Source organism: Orycteropus afer, unplaced genomic scaffold, assembly GCF_000298275.1.
Source record: "Orycteropus afer afer isolate SDZICR_OR568_19922 unplaced genomic scaffold, OryAfe1.0 scaffold00088, whole genome shotgun sequence".
In the NCBI taxonomy this organism is placed as follows: domain Eukaryota; kingdom Metazoa; phylum Chordata; class Mammalia; order Tubulidentata; family Orycteropodidae; genus Orycteropus; species Orycteropus afer.
In genome coordinates this window covers 5648430-5661166 of record NW_006921675.1, presented here as the reverse complement: position 1 = coordinate 5661166, position 12737 = coordinate 5648430, and the positions used below count along the sequence as shown (strand labels likewise).

At 37.7% G+C, this 12737-nt stretch overlaps 1 protein-coding gene across 1 annotated transcript in view; it reads right to left on the bottom strand.

The window, feature by feature from the left end:
* The window catches only part of RAD51B (RAD51 paralog B), an 874995-nt gene that overhangs the window by 819790 nt on the left and 42468 nt on the right, over positions 1-12737 (bottom strand). The window contains exon 5 of the mRNA XM_042781147.1: positions 8721-8857. Coding sequence (XP_042637081.1) covers positions 8721-8857 — 137 coding nt within the window. The remainder of the gene's footprint in view (positions 1-8720; positions 8858-12737) is intronic.

Here is a 12737-nt window from a genome sequence, read left to right as displayed (position 1 = left end):
TGTGGTAAACTGTGGTCAATGACATGAGACAAAGTATATTTGAACTTCTGTATGGAAAGTGAATTTGCTCTGTAAATCTTCACCCAAATCACAATAAAAAAAGAAAAGAAACATTCAGGGGCTAACGAACACATGAAGAAATGCTCACAATCATTAGCCATCAGAGAGATGCAAATAAAAACAACAATGAGGTATCATCCAACCTCAACATTAACAGGAAAGTTCCAAAAAACAGAAATCCACAAATGCTGGTGAGGGTATAGAGATACTGGAACTCTCATACACTGCTGGTGGGTCTATACTATGGTAAACCACTATGAAAAGTGGTATGGCACTTCCTTAAGAAGCTGAAAATAGAAATATCACATGATCCAGCAATCCCACTACTAGGTATGTATCCTAGAGAATAAGAGCCATGATATGAACAGACACAGGCACATCCATGTTCACTGCATTATTCACAATAGCAAAACGATGGAAACAACCCAAGTGCCCATCCATGGATGAATGGATAAATAAACTATAGTACATATACACAATAGAATACCATGCAACATTAAAGAATGATGATGAATTGAATGTTTGAAACACCTCATGACACAGATGAACCTAGGGGACATTATGCTGCATTAAATTAGTCAATCACAAAAGGACAAATTGTAGGAGACCACTACTATAGAAAATTAAGAAAAGGTTTACACAAGAGAGAATAATTTTTTGAAGGTTACCGTGGGTGAGAAGGCAAGGAAGTATAAATCACTAACTACAGGGTGGTAGCAGTGGTGATGTTAGGTGCCATTAGGACTCTATGTACAACAGAATGAAACACTGCCTGGTCCTGCACCATCCTCACAATCATTGCCAAGCTTGAGACCATCATCCTAACTCTACTGTGCCAATCCATCTCCTTAAAGGTCTTCCTCTTTGTCACTGACCCCTCTACTTTACTAAGCATGATCTACTTCTCCAAGTGTAGGTCCTTTCGACAACATGACGAAAGAACAAGGGATGAAGTCTGGCCATTCTTGCTTCTAAGCGGCATTCTGGCTGTACTTCCTCCAAGACAGATTTCTTCATTCTTCTAGTAGTCCTTGGTTCATTCAATATTCTTCTCCAATACCACTATTCAAATGCATCAATTATTCTGCAGTCCTCTTTATTCATTACCCAGCTATCATATGTATATGAGGGTATTAAAAATACCATGGCTTGGGGCAGACACACCTTAGTCTGCAAAGTAACATATTTGCTCTTTAACACTTTAAAGAGGACTTTTGCAGCAGATTTCTTGACTGTTGCTTCCATGAGGACTGATTGTGAATCCAAGTAAAATAAAATCCTTGACAAGTTCAATCTTTTCTCCACTTATCATGATGTTGCTTATTGGTCCAGTTGTGAAGATCTTTGTTTTCTTTACCTAACTAGAGGATATGCACATATTAACCTGGGTGAAGAGAAAGGCAATATACAAAAAGGAAGAGATCAGCACAAAGTGACTGAGGCAGTGGAAGAAACAGGGAGGAGCACAAAAGTAAAAGACAATGGTTAATACTATTACATACACAATGCTGCAATAACAGTAATAATAATAATCCAAGAGTGGATACATAAATAGACACTAAAGATGAACAGGGGTGGGAAGGCAAATGGGACTATACTCAAAATATATATATATATAGGTTTGACAGAGGAGATCTCTATATAAATATATATATTTATATATGCTGCCCAAAATAAATAAATAAACGCACTGCCATGGAATCGATTTTGACTGACAGCAACCCCCTTTGGGTTTCCAAGGCTGTAAATCTTTATGGAAGGAGATTGCCTCATCTTCTTCCCATGGAGCAGCAGGTGGATTTGAACTACTGATCTTCTGGTTAGCAGTCAAATGCCATACCCTCTGTGCCACCAGAGCTCCTTTATATGCTGCAAATATATCCAAATTTTAACAGAGCATACAGGAGCAAAGATATGAAAACTTCTTGGTCATAACCAAACACCCAGAGGGAATGAATCACTGGGCATAGAGGCTCAGAACCATAATCTTGGGGGACACTAAGGTCAAATGGCATCACTTAGTTCACAATGTTCTATATCCTACTTTGCTGAGTACCACTTGGGGTCTTAAAAGCTTGTGAGCAGCTATCTAAGATGCAACTCTTGGTCTCCCCCCCACCCTCTGGAGCAAAGCAGAATGAAGAAAATCAAAGATGTAAGAAAACAATTAGTCCAAAGGACTAATGGACCAAATGAACCTCAGCTTCCACAATCCTGAGACCAGATGAACTGGATGGTACCTGACTACCACTGTTAATCATTCTGAAAGGGATCACAATATGAGGTCCAAATATAGTGGGAGAAAAATGTGGCACAAAACTCAAAATTATACAAAAGACCAGGATTAGTGGCCTGATGAAGACTGGTGGAATGCCCTAGATTTTGGCCTTTCAACACTCTTCAAGCCAGGAACTGATCTCAACCCCCATGGCTCAACTTTCACCCAAACAATTGGTGTAGTTGTTAGGTGTCATTGAGTTGATTCCAACTCATAATGACCCTATGTACAATACAACTCTCTAATCCTGCTGCACCTTCCTCACAGTCTTTGCTATGCCTGAGTTCACTGTCACAGCCACTGTGGCAATCCATCTCATTGAGGGTCTTCCCCTTTTTGGCTGACCCTCTACTTTACTTACCAAGCATGATATCCTTCTCCAAGAACTGGTCCCTTCTGACAACAGAACCAAAGTAGTGAAATGGAATCTGGTCATTCTTGCTTCTAAGGAGAATTCCCGCTATACTTCTTCCAAGACAGGTTTGTTCCTTCTTCTGGCAGTCCATGGTATTTTTAGTATTCTTCACCAACACTACAATTCAAATGCATTGATTTTTTTTTCAGTCTTCCTTATTCAATGTCCAGCTTTCACATGCATACGAGGCTATTGAAAATATCAGGGCTTGGGTCAGGTGCACCTTAGTCTTCAAAGTGGCATCTTTGCTTTTTAACAATTAAAAAGGTCTTTTACAGATTTGCCCAGTACAATATGTCATTTTATTTCTTGACTGATGCTTCCATGGGTGTTGATGGTGGATCCAAATAAAATTAAATCCCTGACAACTTCAATCTTTTCTCCATTTATCATGATGTTGCTTATTGGTCCAGTTGTGAGGATTTTTGTTTTCTTCATGTTGAGATGTAATCTATATTGAAGGCTGTAATCTTTGATCTTCATCAGTAGATGCTCAAGTCATCTTCACTTTCAGCAAGCAAGGTTGTGTCATCTGCCTATCGCAGGTCGTTCATGAGTCTTCTTCCAATCCTGATGCCTAGTGATCTGTTTTTCTAAAGATTACAACCTACAACACCCTATGGGGCAGTTCTACTCTGTCGCATAGTGTGGCTATAAGTAAAAACTTGACTGACAGCACCCAACAACAACAGTAAACAGGCTAACAGGCCTAACATCACAGTAGTATTGCTTTCAAAATTAGCCAAGTTCATCTTTTATCTTTATACACTGATTTGGAAAGGGTAATGCCCTAAAAATAATTTGATAGAAATTAATGGGTACTGGCTCTGGTACACTTGGCACACTAAAAGGTAAAATGCACACTACATATAGAAGCCCCTTCAGTTCTAAATTCAGCCCTTGCCCTCGCATAGTACTAATGCAACATGTACCTCTCCTTTGTATAGTTACCATAGTTACAATTTTACATTTTAATGATTATTTGATTAATGTCTTCTTTTCTTGCTGGACTACATCTTTCTTCCAAGTGTTCAAAGCTTTTCTGATTTCATGATAACCCAGAAATGTCCACTTCCACCTCCTAAAATTCCAGTGCTAGAGCCCACACACCCAGGTCCTTGACACCATCTCTGAGTTCCCCAGATCCCTCAGTTTTTCTCACACACATTGGTCCCATTCCATTCGCACTTCTAAGATCCATCTTTATTTTCTCTCACCATTTGATTTCTCCCAAAGCTTTATGTCAAAAACCTTTATTTCTATCAAACATCCATATTATCTTCCTTTTCTGTTCCTAACCCCTCAAGTTCTACCTTCTTCTAACCATCTCCAATATGGATGATACATAATTCATTCAATCATGTATACTAAAATTCTCATGGTTGCCAAAATTTTCATAGTCCAGAATATGAGTATAGGTCACTGGTTTAATCTCTTTATTTATATTCTCATAGTGCAAATTACAAACACATGGTGCCTAAAACTATATATAATCTTAAGCAGAGGTTCAATAAGTAAAACAAATTTTAAAAAACACATATTTTCTGAATCAATTACAAGAAGGAAATCCAGAGTTCTGCCTACTAGTCATCTCCTCTCCCCAAGGCAACCATATGAGTATCTGAGGGCTTAGTACCAGGTCATATTATTAACTAATTGTCAAATAGCCTGTAGATATAATCTATGATGAAAGAAAATGATTAACATACTATTTTAGATCATTATCTTCTAAAAGAGATGTACAATAAGCTTAGTAGTACATTCCTTTCAAAAATGTAACTACTCTTTCTAAAGGACTTTTAAGGACATACACCTGCAGGACTTTCATTTTTTAATGCATTTTAACCTTAATTTTTATTTGAAATGTAAATTAAAACATATTCCCCCTTTGAGTTTCATATTGTCTTGTTTTACCTCTTTTTTAACCTAGAAACTATCCCAGTTACAGCAGACACTGTTAACTGCTTACCCAAATCCATTCCCATTTCCTCCTTACTATGCAGCTCCAGGCAATTAATCATGATTGTTATGACTATCTTTTCCCATTCTTCCTTGCATCTAGGGGTGGCCCAGTGAGAGGAAGAAGACGTGGCTATTCTAGAAAAACCTTTACCTTCCTAATGAAAGGAATAGATATATCTGATCCTTTCCCCTCCCACTGATTTGAGCGTGGAATGATGTGATGCCAGTCCTAGGTCTATTGAGCAAGTTGAACCAGTGCCAGCAACTGCCTACCTCAAGTCTTCTTCTAATGTGAGAAAAATAAGCCTCTTTTTGTTTATCAACTGTTGTTCTTTGAGTAGTCAGTTACTTGGAACAGAAAGCTTTCATAACTGATAGACCCACCTTCCCCTAATAACTCCAAACAGGGGTCAAGCCGTCTGGAAACAGCACAAATGAAATGTAACCAGGCACTACGGAGGTATCTCCTTTCCTTGACTGCTCCATGAGAAATTCTAGAAGGCAGTGTAAGGACACCAAGTCTGACAACTATACAAAAGATCATTGGTACTTTTGATGCCACCTGATCTATCACCAGACCTCAAAATGTACCCTAGGTGGCAGCCAGATGACCATACTTTTCAAGCCTAATGAAGAATGGAATATAAAAGCAAAGACAACATAAATTTCAACAACTATCCTCAAATTACCTTCAGAAGCACTGCTTGTGAATTATGCAACATAATTGCAACCAAGTAACCAAAATTTTAGCTCTTCACATTTCTCTACCTGCCTCTGATACAAGTGCTAATATGCACATAAATCAAACCAAACTCACTGCCGTCTAGTCGGATCTGACTCCTAACGACCCCTCCTTGAGTTTCTGAGGCAGTATCTCTATGGAAGTAGATTGCCCAACATTCCAAGGAGTAGCTGGTGGGTTTGAACCACCAGCCTTCTGGTTAGCAGTCAAATGCCTTAGGCACTAGACCGCCAGAGCTCCCAATATGCACATAGGCAGGATAATATAATTAAAGAGAAATAAGCAGATATGGAAGATCTGAAAAGTAGGTAATGAAGGCCGTATGCAAAAACAAAGAACATAAACAGTAACCTCCACGAATTAAATGAGAAAATACACCCACTCCCCACTTATCAACATGGTTTTGTTCCAAAGACAAGGTCATTATGCAAATATTGACCTTATGTAAAAATAGAGGGTGACCACATCAGATCACAAAATGGGGGACGACTACATCATTACACAACTGCTAGATTATATCATTATATAACTGTCAAATTACATCATTGTGTAACTGCCAAACCACGGACAATCATGGCCTAACCAAGTTGACACAAGACCTTAAACCAATACAGCCACAGTTACTCTCATCTTGCACCTGAGTTTCTTACTGCCAGACATATGTCATTAAATGCACAAAATGGTTGGAGAGTAGATTTTTTTACTATGGTTGTAAATATGAAACGTAAGATAACAAAATAGTTAATAAGTAACAAGTAGGTGTATGGATTAGTCACCTATATTTATGCTGGATAGGCTAAAACAACTAAATATCAAACAACTCATTGGTTTTTAATCTGCTCTGAACTGTAATCCTGATAACAATGGCATTATGCAATAGCTTACTCTTTAAGAAGATATCCTAAACTCAGTTTTTTAAGGAGTGCAAAGAAAGCATAAACCCAATTACAGGAAACTAAACTACTATTATCAGAATAACTATAATCCTTCAATTCTTTATCAAATTCCTCAGGATTCCTATCGGAGCCATTTAATACCTAACTGGGTAATTAACACCTACTTGATATGTTCCCTAAGGAGCTCTGGTGGTATAGTACTTAAGGCACTTGGCTGTTAACCACAAAGGTTGGTGGTTTGAACCCACCAGATGCTCCACAGAAGAAAGATGAGGAAGTCCACTCCATGAAGATTTATAGCCTTGGAAACCCAATGGGGGTCACTATGAGTCAGAATCAACTCTAGGGTAGTGAGTTTGGTTTGGTTTGTTTTTGATGGTTAGTTAAAGGATAATCACTACAATTTTAAGAAGTACTTTTCACTTGGACAACTTGAGTCTTTATCAGCTTAGCATTAAATATATAGTCTATGTTCAAATTTCTAACAGTCTCATATATGTTTTTGTTTCTGTTCTTTTTTGTCATTTGTTTAAGTCAAGATCCAATTGAGATCAATACACTGCAATTGATTATTATGTCTTTTAAGTTTCCTTTTAATCTAAAGTTTCCTCCTCAACTGTTCTTTTTTATTTTTTAATCTTATTGTTTATTTCTTGAAAAACAAGATTATTTGTTCCACAGTTTTCAGTTCGGATTTTTCCGATTGCACCTCTGTGGGGTAGGTTAATGTGCTTCTCCTTTCTTCTAGGTGTATGCTGTAAACTGGTAGCTGGAGCTGAAAGTAACTGATGATTCTTCAGGAGGTACACAATAACCATTCCTGCTTTTGTGATGCTAGCAGACTTTGATATTCAGTACCTACATCCATTAGATTGTTAAGGTTTGTAATTTTGTGGTATTCTAGTACTCCTTTTTCATTTACTACTGGAATACTTCTATAAAAGTATAAAAGATATCTATAAAAAGATTATTCAGTAATATAATTCATTTAGGAAAACAAAGAATAAATGCATGGGTTTTTTGTTTTGTTTTTTTTTTTTCAATTTACACATTTTCAAAATAATGAGTTGCTTCTCTGGCATTCTCCAATGGTGACCAATTGGTTGCTTTCCATTTCTTAATATCATTATAAATTCTTATATGTAAGCATATTTCATGTGTTTTAATCTACTGCCATTATTATTGACACTCAATTTGCTTCATCTTCGGCCAACAGGAGACCCACAGATTGACTTCTACATCTTTTTGACACTCCCCTAAATATTCTTTAACACCATCCTTATCATCTGATAGGACAGGATGTTTCAGACTAGTTAAAAATGTCCTGATCCAGTCCTAGAATCAGTCATTTCCCTGTTGCACCTTTTAGAAAGAAATCATATCTATATTCCACAACCTGGGAGTAACAACTGTGAATTCATTCACTTAGCAAGCATTTTTTGAGCACTTAGTATGTGTAACTCACTGGTTTTAGCACTGAAGATATAAAGATTTAACACAGACTCAATGAGTTGCCAGATAAAGTAGCATATACTCTGAAAAATGGAAAATCGAGAGATGTAGGAAACAAAGTTAAGTCCAGGTAAAATAATCCATTTGGATCTTCTCTGGCCAGGTAACATCTTTCATCTAAATGGTACTCTTTGGTACCATCAAATATGAAATATTATTCATAGTGGCAAAGTCAAAGACAGACTGAAAGGACTATATTTTGACTAAGAGAACAGGATGGAATCAGTTACCAAATGTATAAGACTCCTGCTTACAAATGACAATCTAAGTTGGGTATATAGAATTATATGAAAGATTGAATATCTCTCTCACAGACTATTAGAGGTCCCGGCCAAACTAAGGATATCTGTTCTTCCCAAGAGTGGTACTTACTATTAGTGTGATTCTTAATATCATACTACTTCAAAGAGTAAAATAAAATACTTCTCAATCAAAAAGTGTTTTAGTACATCAGAAATCTGTAATTTTTCCATTTGCTAATATTTTACATCCAAGAAGAAATTACTTGTAAAGCAGCAGACCTTTTTCTTTCTTAATTTCCCTTCTTCCTCATATTCTACTTAAATTCCTCCCTCTGTTTCTTGAGCATCACTTTTTCCTGACTTTGCAAAATCCAGCTTACACTGGAATCTTACACCAATAAGAAAAGGATAGAGAAGATAAAAAAGAAACTGTTTTGTGTATCAGTTTTAAAAGGAAAATTCTGTAAAAACACCATCTTGAAAAAAAAAATCTAGCATTCTGTATTCTCAAAAAAAAAAAAAGATAAATGTTAACTTATTGATAAAATGTTATATGAAGTACATAAAAGAAATTACAGAAGTAAAGCATTGTAATGGGAATAAACCCTCCTACCTTTCAGCACTAAATGCAGACTCTGTGTCAATGTAGGCAACAGCTCCTTCTAGACCTCCCATGTTGGTGGGTAATGTAGCCAAAACACTCATCATAATACAGAACTGAGTTTTCCCACAACCTGGAGGACCTGTAATCTAAAAACAAGGGTTATTTGTATAAACATAACAAGCCATCTAAGAACTTGCCACATATACAATGCATTAGTTTTGCAAGGTTGTCAAAACAAATTATCACTAACTGGGTAGCTTAAAACAACAGAAATTCATTCTCTCAAAAGTCTGAAATCAAGCTGTCAGCAGGGCCAGGCTTCACTGAATGCTCTAGGGGAGAATCCTTCCTGGATGCTTCCAGGCTCTGAGTGGCTCCTGGCAATCCTTGGAGTTCCCTGGCTTGTAGCTACATCACTTCCCTCTCTGTCTCTACCTTCAGAAGGCTTTTCTCCACATGAATCTCTGTGTCTGCTCCTCTTCTAAGGTCATTAGTCAGCAGATTTAGGGCCCACCCTAATTCATTATGACCCTGGTTCCAAATAACATCACATTCTGAGGTTCCAGGTAGACATGAATTGGGGGATACTTTCAATCCACTATACACAGCTAATCAGACTAAACAGGGTTCTCCCAAGATAATTATTAAATTCTAATACTTTAAAGAAAGGAGCTCTAGTGGTGTAGTGGTTAAGGCATTTCACTGCTACCCCGAAGGTTGGAGGTTCAAACCCACCAGTGGCTCCATGGTTAAACATGAGGCAGTCTGCTTCGGTAAAGATTTATAGGGGTCACTATGAGTCAGAAAAAACTCAATGATAGTGAATTGAGTAATACTTCAAGATAAGGAACTCTGGTGGTGTAAAGGTTAAAGAATTCAGCAGTTAACCAAAAGGTCAGGAGTTCAAATCCACCAGCCACTTTGCAGAAGAAAAATGATGCAGTCTGCTTCCATAAACATTGACAGCCCTGGAAACCCTCTGAGGCAGTTCCACTCTATCCTACATTGTTGTCATCGTTAGGTGCTGTCGAGTCAGCTCAGACTGATAGCGACCCTACATACAACAGAACGAAACACTGCCCAGTCCTGCGCCAGCCTCACAATCCTTGCTATACCTGAGCCTATCATTGCAGCCACTGTGTCATCCATCTTGTTGGGGGCCCTCCCCTTTTTTGCTGATCCTCCACTTTACCAAGCATGATATCCTTCTCCAGGGAATAGTCTCTTCTGACATGACCAAAGTAGGTCAGATGAAGTCTGGCCACTGTCACTTCCAAGTAACATCCCAACTGTGAGTCAACTCTGACTCATAGTGACCCTTTAAGACAAAGGAGAACTGTCCCATAGGGCTTGCAAGGCTCTAAGTCTTTATGGAAGCAGGAGGCTCAAAGTGCTGACCTTTTGGCTAGCAGGGCAATACTTTAACCACTACACTACCTGAGCACCTTGCACTCTGTTCTACAGGGTCACTGTAAGTTGGAATCAACTCAATGGCACAGGGTTTGGTTTGGCAATACCCCAAGGTAACCACTGAATATATAAGCTAACCTTAACACTATGCATCCTCGGGAAAATTGAGAAAACAGTCACTCAAATCATCTTTTATTCTGTAGTTCAAATGAGAAACTGTTGAAAACGGCTGGAGAATTCATTTTCACACTCACAAAGTTTTGTACCTTTTCCTCATTAAGATATTTACACAAGTAACTCTGAAATTACTAAAGAGTCTTTAATAATTGGTTTAGTTTTTTATATGAGTGGCCTCTCAAAACAGTTTTGTTCTAGTCCCATTAAAAACTACTCTGATCTTTATTCTTAAGATTAAACTTTTTATGAATGAAGGGTTCTGATATATGCAACTTATGTAAAAATGGTTCAGTAGCAAGAATGTATGTGTGTGCATGTACATATATATGCATGTGTGAATGTGCAGAAAAGAAAGACAAAGCAATTACAACAAAATTCAACAATTATTGACTCTAGGTGATTCATACTTTGAAATGTACATTTTGAAATTTTAGTTGATGGAAAGCAATTTCGAAATTGAAGAATTTGGAACTGGGTGAGTATAGATGGAAAAGAATAAGAAATTAATCACACATACACTCAAATTAATTCAAAAATGATAAAAACACCACCTTTACACATAATGCTATTTGTCATGCTATCTGTTTCATCCAAATTTTAACCCTATCGCCTTGTGAAAATAACAATAATAAACAATGCTTCCAAATGGTGAGGAAAAGGAAAAAGAAAAAGAGGGGGAGAGGAGAGGAGAAAGAAATTGCAGGGAGTGATGGAAAAAACAGGGTGAGATGAAAATAAGACATGCTGTAGACATGAAGAAACTATCTCAGATAGATTATGAAGTAGGGAGAAATCAGCAGGGACAACCCATGAGTCTAGATCTTTCAGAGCAGTGATTCTCAAACAGGAGTGAGCACTAGAATCAGGTAGCAGGCTGCTGACTAGAGATTCTCAATCAGTAGGTCTGGGTAAGGGCCTGAGAATTTACATTTCTAATAAATTTCACAGGAACACTGGTGGTGTAGTGGTAAAGTACTAACTGATAAGTCAGTGATTCTAACCTATCAGCTGCTCTGTGGGAGAAAGGTAAGGCGGTCTGCTTCCATAAAGATTCACAGCCCTAGAAACCCTATGGGGCAGTTCTACTCTGTCCTATGCGTCAGCATTGACGCTACGGCAGAGAGTCTGGTTTTTTGGAGGAGTAAGTCCCCAGATGACGGTGAAGCTGCCTACACTTTGAGAACCACTGTTTTAGAATTTATACTAAAGTTAAACATCATTTATCCAGGTTCAACATTTAAAAAAAAAAATGCTCGCAAGTTAGGAAAACTGTGCTCTGATTTATAATCCCTAAAAGTAATGATTTCGACTTTAAAGAGAAATAATTACTGCTACCAATAATGCCTTGCCAGATCATGAATAGTCAGTGAAGAGGACTGTATTAGTTATCTACTGCTTCCATAACAAATACGATAAGTGGGTAAATTTAACAAAAAGAAACTTATTTTCTCACAGTTCAGGAGACTAGAACTCCAAATTCAAGTGCAGGCTCTATGGGAAGGCATGCTCTATCTGCCCTGGTTTTTGTCTCTTTTCAATTTCTGTTCCTCAGTGCCCTGATGATCTTCATACACTGTGGCATCCATCTTCCCCCATCTCTGCTTACTTCTCTGTGCCTAATCTACTCTTTTTCTATCTTAAAGATGATTGACTTAAAACACACCCTACACTGATACCCACCACACTTCTGTCAATTTGTCATACTGTGGTGGCTTGCATGTTGCTATGATGCTGGAAGCTATGACACTGGTATTTCAGTTACCAGGAGGGTCATCTATGGTGGACAAGTATCAGCAGAACTTTCAGACTAGGACAGACTAGGAAGAAAAACACTACATTCCACTTCTGGATAAACTGGTCACCTAACACTTTATGAATAGCAGTGAAAGATTATTTGAGAGGGCCAGAAAACCTTATGAATGCCAGTGAAACATTGTCTGATATAGTACTAGAAAATGAGTCCCTCACATTGGAAGGCACTCAAAATACAACTCGGGAAGAGCTGCCTCCTAAAAGAGTCGACCTTAATGACATGGGTAGAATAAAGCTATTGGAACCTTCGTTTATTGATGTGGCACAACTTAAAAACACACAGATGTGAATATCCACTAATTATTAGAACATAGACCATATGAAGTATGAATCCAGGAAAACTATAAGTTGTCAACAGTGAAATGGAACACAAAAAGATCAATATCCTATGCGTTAGTGAGCTGAAATGAAATGGTATTAGCCATTTTGAATCAGACAATCATATACTCTACTATGCTGGGAATGAAAAATTGAGAAGAATGGCATCACAACCATCATCAAAAGAATATATCAAGGAAGACTGAACATTGTGAAAATATCAGTTCTACCCAAAGCAATCTATACATTCAATGCAATCCCAATCCAGATCCCATCAACATTCTTTAGGGATGTGGAAAAACCAATCAT